Here is a 15,627-nt window from a genome sequence, read left to right as displayed (position 1 = left end):
CTGACCTAGCTCCATAGTTCCTCTGTGGAGATGGGAGAATCTTCCAGAAGGACAACTATATCTAGCACTCCACCAATCAGGCCTTCATGGTAGAGTGGCCAGATGGAAGCCACTCCTCAGTAAAAGGCACATGACAGCCTGTTTGGAATTTTCCAAAAGGTACCTAAAGGACTCTGATCATGAGAAACAAGATTATCTGGTCTGATGAAAGGAAAATGTTACTATTTGGCCTGAATGTCACATCTGGAGGAAACCTGGCACCATCCCTAAGGTGAAGCATGGTAGTGGCAGCATCATGCTGTGGTGATGTTTTTCAGCGGCAGGGACTGGGAGACTAGTCAGGAACGAGGGAAAGCAAAGTACAGAGAGACTCATGATGAAAACCTGCTCCAGAGCACTCAGGACCTCAGACTGGGGGCGAAAGTTCACCCTCCAACAGGACAACAACCCTAAACACACAGCCAAGACAACGCAGGAGTTCTGAATGTTCTTGAGTCGTCCAGCCAGAGCCCGGACTTGAACCGATATAACATATCTGGAGAGACCTGAAAATAGCTGGGTAGTGACGCTCCCCATCCAACCTGACAGAGCTTGACAGGATCTGCAGAAAAGAATGGGAGAAACTCCCCAAATACAGGTGTGCCAAGCTTGTAGCGTCATATCCAAGCAGACTCAAGGCTGTAATAGCTGCCAACGGTGCTTCAAGAAAGTACTGAGTAAAGGATCTGAATACTTATGTTAATGTGATATTTCCGTTTTTATTTTATTTTACACATTTGCACAAAAAAAATGCTTTGTCATTATGGGGTATTGTGTGTAGATTGGTGAGGAAAAACAAACAATTTAATCAATTTTAGAATAAAATGTGGAAAAAGTTAAGGGGTCTGAATACTTTCAGAATGAACTGTGTATTGGAAACTAAGCGTGAGAGTTACTCTAGCGTAGTTCTCATTGTTAGAAGTAATAGCTACGTGAGTGACTTACATTGACAAGCTGGACGTTTTCAAGGGGAGGGTTAGAAATCTGAGGGCCATTAGCCATAATGGTGTTTCTCTCATTTCGTAGGCTCTGCCTCAGACGATCATGAAGCTTTTTCCTCTGCTTTCTGTGCACGGAAAGACAAAACTGCATCGTGAGAGGGACCAATCATACAGCCAATAACAAAAACAGACGGATGACAGATTTTGTCTAAGGTTGACAGAGGTTGTGATTGACAAAAAAATGATTCAAATGCTCAAATCTCTAGGCTATTATCTCATGGAAGCTTCAAAATATGTAATAAGGACAAGGATACGTAATAGTGAATACTGAGTTTATATACTGAGTTTAGCGTAAAAATGTTACGTGAATTACTTTGTTTTGCAGTAGGCAACCACACACATGATTCCAACCACTAGGAGTGCAATGCAGATTCCTGTTATTGTTAATACACGTTTCTGATACAGCTCCTCTGCTTCTGAAAAAGAGGACAATGCATTCTTAAAACTCCACAACATGCAGACCTATAGTGTCACATACAAACCAAACCCAATGGAGACAAACAAACTTGTTTTAGGTTATATATTAGAGGTTATACATTCACAGAAACAAACAAACCCGGTGCGCATTCAGCAGTACGCAACGTTTTGGAACGTTCAGATAGAAATACGTTTTGTAGAACCAACTACAATGCCTCTCTGACATGTACAATAAAAAAATCAAGTTGGCTCTACTCGTGGCATTTCTATCTGCAACGTCCACCAACGTTTGGGTTCTGAACATGCCCCCAGATTTAACATTGTATTAGTGGGCGTTGGTTGAAAACCGAGATGGTGGAAATGTAATGCATTGATCGGAGGAGGCAGTTCTGCTGAGTCGGAGTCCAGTCGGAATGCCAGGAAATGTTAGTTCAAGGTCGGGCTCAGTAATCATGACCAGGCAAACCACAGAATATGCATTCTCTGCAATGTATTCTAACCAGCCCACGTGTTACTAATACAACAGATGCATATATATAAAAGATAGTCATTCATCAAACAGTTAAAATCACTCCGATGTAAAATGTTAATATTCTAATATTGCAAACAGTGCAGCATTGTTTGTTCACAGGACCCAACTCTTGGAATTATGGAATATTTGCATTTCAATCTTTTCACGGGTATGAGGTTACAGGTTTACTAGATTAGGGGATCAAATGAAATTTACACTTAACAAAAATATAAACGCAACATGTAAATTGCTGGTCCCATGTTTCATGAGCAGAAATAAAAGATTCCAGAAATGTTCCAAATGCATTAAAAGTTTATTTCTCAAAAAATGTTGTGCACAAATTTGTTTACATCCCTGTTAGCGAGCATTTCTCCTTTGTCAAGATAATCCATCCACCTGACAGGTGTGGAATATCAAGAAGCTGATTTAACAGCAGAATGGCCTCTCGAGTGGCGCAGCGGTTTAAGGCACTGCAACATAGTGGTTGAGGCGTCACTACAGATCCAGGTTCGATCCCAGGCAGTGACCGGGAGTCCCATAGGGCGGTGCACAATTGTCCCAGCGTCGCCCGGGTTTGGCCAGGGGGGGCTTTACTGGGCTCATTGTACTCTAGCAACTCCTTGTGTTGGACCAGGAGCCTGCAGGCTGACTTCAGTTGAACAGTGCTTTCTCAGACACATTGGTGAGGCTGGCTTCCAGGTTAAGCGGCAGTTGTTAAGGTGCACAGTTTGGTGGAGGACATGACTCAACTTTTCCCTTTGGTGGACATTCCTGCCAGTGTGGCATTTTTGTGTGACAAAACTGCATATTTTAGTGGCTGTGTAATTGAAATTGGGATCATCATCATTACACAACCACTAAAATGTGCAGTTTTGTCACACAACAATGCCACACTTGGCATGCTGACTGCAGGAATGTTGCCAGAGAATTTCATGTTAATTTCTCAGTCGTTTTAGAAAGTTTGGCAGTACGTCCAACTGGCCTCACAATCATAGACCGCGTGTATGGTGTCGTGTGGGTGAGCAGTTTGCAGTTTGCTGATGTCAACGTTGTGAACAGAGTGCCCCATGGTGGCGCTGGGGTTATGGTATGGGCATAAGCATAAGCTACGGACAACTAACACAATTGTATTTTATCGATGGCAATTTGAATGCACAAAAATACCGTAACGAGATCCTGAGGACCATTGTTTTTGTATCTGAAAGCCATAGATTAAGGCCTAATGCATTTATTTAAATGGATGATTTCTGACATATGAACTGTAACTCAGTAAAATAGATTAAATTGTTGCACGTTGCGGTTATATTTTTGTTCATTGTATAATTATACAAACTGTTCCGTTATCGCACCTAGTTCATACTATACTCCTATTTAAAAGATATGGTTGGTTTGCTGAGGTATTAGGTGTCCTGTGAACAAATTATGCTACAAACAATCAGTCTTTTAAATGAAAAACAATCATTTTTCAATTGTTCAGAGTTAACATCAACATCATTTAAAAAAGACACAGCAAAAACTGCCATCACTGATGAGACAAGGGTAGGAACCATGAGATGACAGGAGAACAAAAGGGGACACAGTTGGGGTGACGGACACATACATACATCCACATGGTACAGTAGGAAATAGGAAGACCGGAAGGAAAGAGATGAAATGAAAGGGGTAGCGAGGGAGGATGCCGTCAGTGTATTTGGCATGACATGCTAAACACTGGGTGGAAGAGAGGAGGGTTCAGGGTAACGGCAAAAGCAAGAGTTGAAGGGAATCTGATCATACAGTATAACCACACTGCAGCCTCTCTGGCCACCTAGCTTATATAAATGTGTGTCTTACACAGTCACAAGAGATAGTGTACTGTAGTTCAGATGCTTGTATGAGTCGAATGTGAGTTTATGGTGGTCATTGTAGGACTTAATGTGTGTGGTGGTCATTTTAGGACCTACTTAGTTTGTATGTGTGCGGGTTAATTCGACTATATGCTATCACATTGAGGTTTCCCAAAAAGTATAATTGAAGGTTTCATTAGCATATTTGAGCTACATATTGCAATGTATATGTGTGTTTATCATTCTATAACAAATATGGTATGTTATGCCTGTATGATCCCTTCATTGGCACAAGGAAACTGGCTGGAGTTGGGGAGGGGCAGGCTCAAGCTTCTAATCCTACATTTGCAAACTAAAGAGGAAGGAACGATCCATACCCATAAATTCAATCCCAAGATGTTCTGCCAATGCAGAAAGGTGACAAAAAGAAAAGAGAAGAGGTATTTTTCAGACGAAGTGTTATTCAGAACTATATTGCTCATCAAATGGCTAATCAGTGTTTCTACAGAGAATTGAATGGAGAGATCAAAGTGGTGCATAATACCCAACTCTTTCATCACGTAGATTCATTCTAGAATCATCTTAGAGGAAACCTACAGTATGATCAGAATTGATGTAAATGGCCATGTTATGTAGAAAGAAGTGTCCAGACACTTTTTTGGGGGGAGGGGGGGGCGATTTCCATTTTCACTTCAACTTTGTTAAATGTTTTTAATCGCTGCCCTGACACTCAAGAACGAGCCTGAGGAAGTCAATGGCTGGTGGGGTAAGTTTGTCAAAACCAAGCAAAAATTGCCCCGAAAAAAAGTGTCTGGACACTTCTATAACATCCCATTTACATAAAAAAATAGATATATTCTTTTTTTTTACAAAGTAAACTTTTCCTTAAAGGACAAAAGGCTTAAGTGTACTGTACTTCTATTTAAAGTATCTTATGCGATTATCCATTCTATTAGACACTTACAAGTATTAAGAAGATTTTACCACAACTACGAAAAGTAACCAAAAACCTAAACCCATTGAATACAGAGTTCATCAAAAATGCATTCAAATGTATCCATCTGCTAATCGCTAAGGTGAGAGGTACTTTCTCAGTCCAGTGGCATGCGCATGCAAACATCACTTTGCTTGCATTATCAATGGTAATGTCACTACACGTCAATTCGGCAGGTTAAGAAGGGGCACTAGTTAGGGCACTTGTCGCTCACCGGTAAAACACTACCTCATGCTGTGCGAGGACCATGCACTGTTTCCATTCCCTACAAAGTCAATATTAGTCATACCAAATTCTCAATTGTCATTATTCGGATCAACAGCCATGCCTGTTAAATATGTTTCCAGGAATAAACAAATAAGAAAAAAAACATTTTAAACGTAATAATACATAACATATCCTAGTGACCAACATCAAATACAACACTTTGCTATAGAAAAAGAGCAGAACGTTCAACAGTTTAACTGGACAATGGCTCAACAGGAGTAAAAGCCATGGTTAAAATGTTAGTGCCTTTAGATAGCTTCATCCACTGACTTGAACATCCTTGATGTAAAGGATCTATTATTTCATTGTTAGGGTTTACAAATTTACTGTGATGTACTTCCGATTCTTTCTTTGACAATAGGTTACAATTATCTTAGCATGCTGTTATTTAGTTAATAGCTGTGCTATCGAAGGAGGTAGAATTTCATTATAAAACTTAGTATAGGAAGAGAATGCATATTTATTCTTATAAAAAACGATACAAAACATTAACAACGTGATGACTGGTCTGTATGTGAGCAGCGCCCTTTGTCATGTAATTCTGCCAATACTTGACCTTATCCTGGGTTATAAATGGGATTAGATTTAGTTGCATTATGCTCATGTGACAAAACATTGTCATATTAGGCAAAATATTGTCATAATAATCAGGCAGTAGGTTACAAGCATGTTCTGTGGTAACCTACGCATGTTCTTTACTTAAACATTATGCGCGACAACAATAACAACCACTATGTTTTCAATTCAATGACTCATCTCGTTGTTTACCAATATCAAAGTCCTGCTTTCACTATAGTATGACCGCTGACCGAGTTGCATAGGGTCTGTAACTTTCACTATATGGTCATAGGTAACCGTCAGCCCTCAGGAGAGTAGAGTACTATAAATACCAACAACACCCTCGACTACTCTCGCTGAGTCAAATACGAGGCAAAAGACTCTTCCCTAAAGACTGCTCTAAACAGACTAAGTGGGCGCCACAAATGCCTCCATTTTGAGTAGCATGCCAGCGTCCCACAGCAGACCTTGTCAGGAGACGAAGTGTAAATAAAGGTCTCAGCTCGGTCTGAACTGCTGACGAGTCAGTCTTCACATCTGTCCTCTCCAACCTCTGCTGTGTTCACACAGCGAACGTAAAAATAGATCAAAAAATGGACTGTTTTGGCAACAGCCATACGGAGACATTAAAGTATTAATGTTAAATATGATATTAAAGCCCCCGCCCACCCATGTGGAGAATACTTCCTGATCGTCAAGGATAGAGCTTCCTTTCTCGTGTTATACAATGCCCCCAGCATCCCTCCTCCTCCTCTGCAGCAGTAAGGGTCTCTTGTTGCATAGCTGGCAGCGTGCCACCACTGTAGCTCCAGACAGGGCGTTTGTCCCTGGCTAGATAAAACCTACCGACTGGGAGGAGAAGGAGTGGGCTACGACGTTGAAACGAACAGATAGCAACAGCAGCATTCCTTTAATTAGCGCCTCCACTACACTAGCTGACATCTCAGGGAGACCCAAAATATAACTCTGTTCCTCCATGCCCCGAGTTACATTTACATCTCAATGGGAAGATTTCTTTCCTTCTGCCTTGGAGATGAAAGCATGGTCGTTTGCTGTTTTGCCAGGTAACCTCTGGTAATTGAGGCTACTGGGCTGTAAGGTGAGTGGGTTAGTCAGAGTGATAAAGTGCACTGGGACAGAGTGCCTGGGCAGCTGCCATTCATCTCCCTCTTGGCCTCTCCATGACATCAAAGAGGTCTCTTTAACAGGGTCTGTTCAGTTCTTTACAGTGCCTCCATAATCCACAATGACCCCCACACACCTACCATAAGTGTTATTGCTCTTCAGGGATAAAACGTATTGCCTTGTTAAAGATCAACTCAAACTTGATATCTTATTTACATTGGTCCCAGTCATAGGCAATGAGTATCAACTACAGAGCTTTTTAAATATTGCAAACTACACTACTGTCCCCTGCCTCATATTTGAAGGTCCCCGTTTGGAAAGCTAAGCTGAATATACAGTTTGAGTTTCACTTTCCTTCTTCTATAATTTTGAGTGACATAACGAACACAACATCAGTTAACTACAACGCTTCAAACGGTTTCAAATGACATCCAAGTCAACAAAACAAGGCAAAAACCTCTTATCATGCAGGTATGGGATACATACAACATAATAAAAAACACAAAAACCTAAGTCTGTCTAAAGAACCTGAGAGGAAAACGAAGCAACAGGAAGTAGCGCTGATTGAGCATGCTCCAATCAAAAGCACAGACAGGAAGAGGAAATAGACGTACTGTAGAAACTGGCCATTACGTAGTTTTGGCAGCGATCACCAGTAAATTCATTTGGACACCTGAGAGGGAAACAAAAGAGTGACAGACAGAAGAGAGAAGAGAAGATGAGTTTACACCAGATCTACGGAAGACCCACGCGCATCGCTGGTGTTGTCAGGACCACCCATATGTCTCGCAAACATCGCCATCAGTCATGTTTGCGAAAAACATACGTACTTGAGAGAAAAGTCCCAATCAATGTCTTATTCAACAGGCCTCGAATTTCAGCAAATGTTTAGCTTGTGTATTCTGATTCCAGGGAGATTGAATGAATTAGGATTAGCCGTGGACACAATGCCCGAATATTTGTCTCATTATCAACCTCTTTCGATAAATTTAGAAAGGCATCAGCACAGAAGCGGATGAGAATTTGAGTCAGGATCAAAGTGTGTGTGTGTATATTAGCAATCTGTAGGCCTCTCCACTCCACACACGCCCGTCCTAAACGAATCGTTGGGATGGATTGGCCGTCTGGCTCTTGGAGGGACAGTGATTGGAACTTTGGAACAGGGATGAAACACCAGAGATGACACGTGTGGCTGGGTTCACTTGAATGCACATACGTTTTGGGTTTCTGACTCTCACAGGCACAGTGGCTTGACATCGATTCCCAGTGTATCCCGTTAAGCACCTGGGGGGGCAGAGAGGGAGTGAGACGCACAACACAGCACTGACACAGTACACAGATGAAACACACGCAAAAACAAATGCACGGAAACACAAATGCATGGAATCCAGGTGATGTCAACAGTTCCAATCCAGCACTTCCAATGACTTACCTGTTCATATTGTCTACTTTTGTGCATACATTTAAAATGTTGTTCATTTAGCAGACACTCTTATCCAGAGCCACTTACAGGAACAATTCAGGTTAAGTGCCTTGCTCAAGGGCACAGACAGATTTTTCACCTATTCGGCTCGGGAATTGGAACCAGCGAACTGTCGGTTACTGGCCCAAAGCTCTTAACTGCTGGGCTACCTGTCACCCCCCCGATATGGAGTACATTTGTGTAAAACACAGTAGCTATAGTGCTTCAGATGTACCCTTTGTTATTACCTCAATAGTGTTAGGTTGGATGACTAAGACACCAGTAAACCACTTCAGACAGAGGCATCAATAAGACATGGGTGGCACCACCCTGTGCCTGATGTAACGTCTACCAAGTGGCGGCACATGAACAAATGAAGCCTTTCAATACAATCTAAATCACTAGTGACTTTGCTAATAAAAAAATTACAACATCCTGTCCAATGACGCGTTTTTAGAAAAAAAAAAAAAGGCCTTTTTCTAAACTTCTTCATTTGTAAGTTCAGTTTGTGTACTGAAGCATGCATTAAAGTGTTGTTTTGGGGGGCGAACACTGGTTGATTCTGAACGAAGACTTTTCAGCTGGCCATCTGGTGACTGATGACAGAACAGGAGGCTGAGTAAAGCCCTGCTAAAGAAGAGATTGTGGCGTGAGATAGATAGAGAGACTCCAACAAGCCAGTCCAGCTGTGCCTCGGCTCTTACATGGTCTCAGCAGCTGGCTGAGCAAGCCCTTTCTCTCAGAAACACAGAAAGAAAAAGGGGCATAGAGAGGAGAGAGGGATGAGAAATAGAAGGGAACTGATAGTTGTAGCTGGTATGTATGCACATAACAGAGTTCAGTGACTGTTTTTAGGTCCAGAACTGTAAAATCTCTGAATATTGTGTGACATGTATCCCAAATGCACTTGAATGAGAGTCCTGAATGAGCTGCAAGATAAATCAGTCTCCCCAGTGGAAATCTACACCGAACAAAAATATAAATGCAACATGTAACGTGTTGGTCCCATGTTTCTGAAATAAAATATCCCAGAAATGTTCCAACATACACAAAACGCTTATTTATCTCAAATTGTGCACAAATGAGTTTACATCCCCGTTGGTGAGCATTTCTCAAGATAATCCATCCACCTGACAGGTGTGGCATATCAAGAAGCTGATTAAACTACATGATCATTACACAGGTGCACCTTCTGCTGGGAACAATATCAGGCCACTCTAAAATGTGCAGTTTGTCACACAACACAATTTCACAGATGTCTCCAGTTGAGGGAGTGTGCCATTGGCATGCTGACTGCAAGAATGTCCACCAGAGCTGTTGCCAGAGAATTAAATGTTCATTTCTCTATCATAAACTGCCTCAAATGTCCTTTTAGAGAATTGGGCAGTACGTCCAACCGGCCTCACAACCATAGACCACCTTCCCAGGACCTCAACATCCGGTTTCTTCACCTGCGTGCAGCCACCTGGACAGCTGAGGAAACTGAGTATTTCTGTCTGTAATAAAGCCCTTTTGTGGGGAAAAACAAATTCTGATTGGCTGGGCCTGGCTCCCCAGTGGGTGGGCCTATGCCCTCCCAGGCCCACCCAGGCTGTGCCCCTGCCCAGGCAGGTGAAAACCATATATTATGGCCTAATTAATTTATTTCAATTGACTGATTTTCTTATATGAACTGTAACTCAGTAAAATCATTGAAATTGTTGCATGTTGCCTTAATTTTTTTGTTCAGTGTAGTTCAATAATTTTAAAAGGGAGATTTTGACAAGGCCAGCCCATGACAACAGCATCATGAGGACGTTATTAGAATTGAATGACCATGGTCACATTCATATGGGCTATATCTATTTAATTTGCTATAAATAATGGAGGAGCGGATTAGGATATAGATCGCTGCTTCCATGATGTTCTGACCCTCCCACGCTGTGTGCCTGCTAGAGAATCCCTGCTCTGACTGTTCAGGCTTCAGCGAAATCGGGCTCCCCGGTGACCCTGTCAGACAGGTTTTTTCCTCAGATAGAGTTATTTCTAAGGATCCATAACGTCTGAATTGGGGAGGAAGACAGGTTTTTTTTTCCCCTCCCTCCAGTGATAGCGATCTGCATGGCTTACTTAAAGGATACAAAAGCCGTTGGAGACAGAAGCATATTTGTGCTTAGTCACTGAAGTATTTAAGAGGAAACTCAATCTGGCGGTGGATGGTAAGAGTCTTATGTATTGGATGGCCCAGAGCCAAAGTGTATCCTTGGCAATGTCAAGCCTTGTGTCAGGCACTTAGAGGAGCTGCAGTAATATTTCCCTCCTCCATGCATTTGCTGCTATAAGGGAAGTGGTAAAACCACGAGGTGTAATGAGTAGGGCCACAGTTGAAAGACACTATGCAGCATCACCATCTCAGCATGTCTTTTGAAAACTACTGAATGTTCTAACCACAAATGTAAAAGACGTAAAAGATCAATTGTGAGATGCTGTTGATAAAAATGATCATAGTGACTGGATAATTATGCAGAGTGGGCCTCTGAATGCTTGTTACGGGGCCACCCACTTTGCTAGAAGTGACGTCAGACCAGAGTACTTTTATTTATTGAACCTTTATTTAACTAGGCAAGTCAGTTAAGAACAAATTCTTATTTACAATGACAGCCTACCCGGACGACGCTGGGCCAAATGTGTGCCGCCCTATGGGACTACCAATCACATCCGGATGCGGTGCAGCCTGCGATGCAGCCTGCGATGCAGCCTACACTACTTCAATGCCTTCCTGTTCAATTTGTCCGGATAATACATTTTTTTAAACCTCAGATTTCATATGAATGACGATGATGGAGAATGTGGACAGGACTGCAGAGAGGTGATTCTCGGATGTATGCCATTGCCTCGCATACCAAGTGTGTACAGTGCATGTCACAAGGCCAGTTTATGCTGCTCGGGATGATTCAAGGGCCTAAGCTCTGTTGGGGCCACCAAGCTCTCAGACTGGCAGTCTGAGGCTGAAGGCACATGGATGGGGGGGATAGTCTTCTAGCACTGAGAAAGCTCCCTCGGCCTCTTGTAGGTTCTATCGCTCAGATCAGAGCTGAAATACACCCTTGAAAACAAGAGTGCTATCCTGGAGAATAAATCAATGTTAGGACACGGTTGAAGCTGACAGAAGCACAATGTCAGCACAGGTAATGTTCAGTAAGGCACTCGACGGAAAACGTTTCAAAACGTCTCGCAACAGAAAACTGAAATGATTGGACAAGTACAAGTAGTCTTATTGGACAAGTACAAGTAGTCCCTCACGGTTTCAGTCAGTTTTGCTCCGTTTGATGCCCGATGAACATGACCAAGGTCTACGCGCACTGGTTCCAATGAGGACAAGAAAATGGAGCAGAAGATGGAAAGATCTAATAAATAAATACAACATAGATTGTGGGTTCTGAACTGGAGCGTGGCAGTCGGGCGATGACAGGAGCCCACATTAATAATGTAGACATGCAGAGGCGGCTGTGGATAAGTCCCGGGGCCTCCACCTGTTCTGCTCTCCCAGCAAAAAATTACGAGAATAACATACAGTACAAATTTTAAAAATGAGACAAACAATCACGCTGGGCTGATTTTGTAGTTTTCATTAGGCAAATATTCAACCTAGTTTAGCGCAGAAACGTGGTCATTAAATACAATGACCATAATACATTGCAACTGTTCTTTCCACCTACAGACAGAGGCGCATATACACACAGACCATACTGTGGAAGACTGCATGAGAAAGGAATCAGCAACAACGACCGGACGGATAGATACAGTTGGTGAGGTAGCTACCTGATAGATAGCGAGAGGGATAGATGCAGTAGATGAGGTAGTAAGCAAGGTAATAAGTAAGGTAATAAGCAGTCTTAAAAGTATCTCATCTACTTTGAAGAACTAAAAAAAAATATATATATATTTTTACAAATCAGCCAGCTAGCTAGCTACTACTAGCCTAGCTAAATTGGATGACTTGTTCAATGGGGAGCACAGAGAACGCTAGATGGTTGGCTGGCTGGCTGAGCAGAGATGACATGATGATTTTAAGGAATTAAAAAGAAAAGTTGTCAAATAAAACCTAGTAATATAGACAATTTTAAATATTTTATTTAAGTAAAGTAAGTCATGTGAATACATAATGGACAATCACTACCATCATGGGGCTCTTATTAATGGTTTCAACCCACTGTCGGCGTCAGTAAAAGGCAGGCAATAGCTAAGGGAAGCTCTAAAATAATTTGAATGTTATTATTTCATAATGCATTTAATATGGAAAAAATGAAATCGAATCCGAAAACCGTTATTTGTTTTGTTAGATTATAAAAAATAAAATAAAACACTAAAACCTCACACCCCTCCCCTAAAATTCAGCCGACACCTCGGCTTTACTGTAAAAACACCTGGCAACTTTCCTCCGATTTCCCGATGAAGACGAGGCAGTGTTTGATGTTGCCAGGCTCCGTTTTCCCCACAGAGCTGGTGATAGAGCTCTAAAATGAAACTTAGCGCCGCAGGGGCCTAAATGGCACCAAACTCATATCAGGCATTAATGCATCTTGACAACAACAGGATTCTCACTTCAAAAATGATATTAAATGTTATGACAGCATCTACCGTACGCTACTTTTTGCCATATAACAGTATAGTAGCGTTCTGAAGTCAGCACTTGGCAAACTTCTAGAACGATCCAACATGTGGGAGCACAGTTAAATATGAAGAAATAGCAGCAATAAGCCATTAGGAATTGTATCAAACATCATGTCAAACATTGTCAGCATAGTATCTAGTGTGGATGCTGTGTTTGACGCATTATGAGGAAGCACAGTCAGTCTGTTTAAATAGGAGGGAAAAACAGCTACACGCCATCAGGAATCCTATCAGCTAAAACTAAGTCAAACACAGACGGCATAGTATCCAGTGTGTAGCGTGGGTGCGAACGGTATCGTGTTTCATCATGCTCTACCTGCAGAGGAACTTGGTGCTGCCGGGGGTGACCTCCAGGGTGAAGCACTCCCCTCCGTTCACGCAGTAGTTCTTCTCGCTGTCGCTGCAGGCCGTCACATGACTGGAGGTCTTCACCGCAGGGGTGGTGCTGGTGACAGCTGCAGGAAAATACCAGGGGGTGATTAGCGGGAGAGAAATGGACTTAGGCATCCTAGTGGACCCCTGGGGGCTGATCAGCTGACCACTAGCTCTTAGCACAAAGCTACCATTTACCACGATTTATACCTGTGCCATTCGTTACAGCAGAATAGAAAATTACTGGGAAGAGGATGAGACATAGTAAATGAAACATTGGAAGCTCACGCAGACAGGATGTACTCATTGACTACAACCATCCTTGACTGTGAATATATCTGCAAAAAGCTCAAGCACACAACACCTTTATAACAAAGTTATACATATGAACGCAAATCTTTACAACAAAAAACACCTCTTTCGGTATAGTGATCACTTCAACAACTCAAATATTAATGTTCTATTCCTGAGCCCAATAGCGGGAGACATGTCCCAAAGCAATGATGTAAGACATGAAAACCCACTAGCATAAACTTCCTAGAAAGTTGAAAAATGCAACAATAAAACAGCAGAAACTAAAAGCAGCGATATAACAAACATGAATAAGACCTGAATAAATGTTATCAAGAGAAAAAGCCTACCTCAAGATTGCATTACTTTCTATCTAATTACTTTAACCCTAATTACATTCACCTGTAATTTCCAAAACTTCTACAAGCATTTCAGAATGCTAATCTTATCTTCAATAAACAAGCATTGGAGTTCGAGCCCCTGAGCTCACCTGTGATGTTTCTGAAAAGTCTCGAAATGTGGCGACTCATTTCCACTCTTCTGCCCATCGGAGCAGCTCTGACCAGTGCTGTCCCAGTAGATCAATAGGTTGGAGTTCTAAACACTGTCTGCTGGAGGTCTCTAATGCCTCTCCCCACTACCGCTCCTCACCAGGCTGCACTGCTTTAAAGTCCATAAGCATTTTAAAGATGTCACAGAGCTCAATGACTGAGGGGTGGAATGAGTTCTCGCCTCTCGCAAAACAAATATGCAAAGCGTAATCCCAGACACCTGCCAGAGCGAGATTGTGTTTGTGACAAACAGGTATTCTTCCTGCCATGGACGCATACTCTCGTCAGCCTGACGGTGAGCAGGGTAGAAAAAATATGTTTAAAAAAAAAAAAACTCCCCGTCTCAGAGCCTCTCCAGCACTACAAGGGCAGAAGGAATGTGTCTTCACATACTAATTGTCTGCTTAACGACCACTTTTTCATACTGGTTAATTCCAGCCAGACGAGGTGAGCATTGCTGTACATATTTCCTCCTTTTAAAAACCCTCCCCGCCCTGATGTCTTTTACTCACGCATTCCCCATCCAATGGTAAGCAGATCGTGACCCGAATGCCAATGTGAACCATTTAGGGCCCATTGGCTATTCCGGCGTAGTGCTGTTGCCTGCGTCTCCTTCCTGACAGACAATCGAGTTAACTCGTACATTATTATTGAGATGATGTCATGATTTCATAGGTCACAGACCCCATCAGGTAACATGTTATACCGAGAGACATTACAGTTAAATCTCTAGGGGCCACACTGCTGTCTACCAGTAAACAAATACCACTGGTTGAATAATTGACAATGCAACATATTTCTTATCTTCCCCAGATCAAATGACTTGCTATGCCACCATGAAGTCTACTGCATGCGGCAATAGGAGCAGAACATCAATCAAGAGTCTGAAACCTCCTGTTCATTGTAAAAGAAAGGAATGCATGCTCCCCTCTGCATACAGATATATTAGCTACAGTCTATGACACATCTCCTCACAGAGATGACGCAATCACATTAGGGATGAAATAAGCCACAAAAAATAAATAATAATAAAATAGGACACTTAACATTCAAGTAGGCAAGTCTACTAAAACAATAACAAGTGCATAAATGTTGATACAATTTGCCTTATTACCCTTCATTAATGCCAACCATTCCAACAATATGACCCTCAGAAAAAGTTCACTTTTTTTAACCCATCAACTTTCAGGGGCCAAACCGTGGGGCAGTTTCTATTTGAAGGTTTGAAACATTTTCAGCACTGCAACTACAAGACAGACAACTTGGCCTACCTACGATTCCTCAGTTAGATATGAGTCATTTCCCAGTCTGAGGGGAAAAAATCTGATTCCCCATTATTGACCCTTTCAGCTTTTATTTGGGACCTTTCAAAATGTCACCCAGCTATCGATACAAACCCCATTAATGCCAGTGATTTAAATCAGCAAAAAAAAGTCTGCATTGATATCTAAAATGTATCAGAACATATTGAATACAACGGTAAATATTCAGTACAAATCAGTCACCAGTAACCACACTCCTTACTTGCAGAGGCTTAATCCAGTGTCAAAACAGGGAGAA

The 15,627-nt window shown here is 42.0% G+C and overlaps 1 protein-coding gene across 9 annotated transcripts in view; it reads right to left on the bottom strand.

Moving 5' to 3' along the window:
- The window catches only part of nrg1 (neuregulin 1), a 155,328-nt gene that overhangs the window by 7,261 nt on the left and 132,440 nt on the right, over positions 1–15,627 (bottom strand). For 3 of the 9 annotated variants that reach the window (XM_042302663.1, XM_024415279.1, XM_024415273.2), the window contains 5 exons: positions 13,170–13,308; positions 7,353–7,411; positions 4,172–4,195; positions 1,354–1,456; positions 985–1,105 (listed from right to left, as the gene is read on the bottom strand). In XM_042302663.1, coding sequence (XP_042158597.1) covers positions 985–1,105; positions 1,354–1,456; positions 4,172–4,195; positions 7,353–7,411; positions 13,170–13,308 — 446 coding nt within the window. Of the gene's footprint in view, positions 1–984; positions 1,106–1,353; positions 1,457–4,171; positions 4,196–7,352; positions 7,412–7,954; positions 8,023–13,169; positions 13,309–15,627 lie in introns of all 9 variants that reach the window. The other 6 variants (XM_042302664.1, XM_024415276.2, XM_024415280.2 and 3 more) reach the window with 5 other exon arrangements.

This window comes from Oncorhynchus tshawytscha, linkage group LG20 (genome assembly GCF_018296145.1).
Source record: "Oncorhynchus tshawytscha isolate Ot180627B linkage group LG20, Otsh_v2.0, whole genome shotgun sequence".
Taxonomy (NCBI): Eukaryota; Metazoa; Chordata; class Actinopteri; order Salmoniformes; family Salmonidae; genus Oncorhynchus; species Oncorhynchus tshawytscha.
This window is presented reverse-complemented; position numbering and strand designations above follow the sequence as displayed.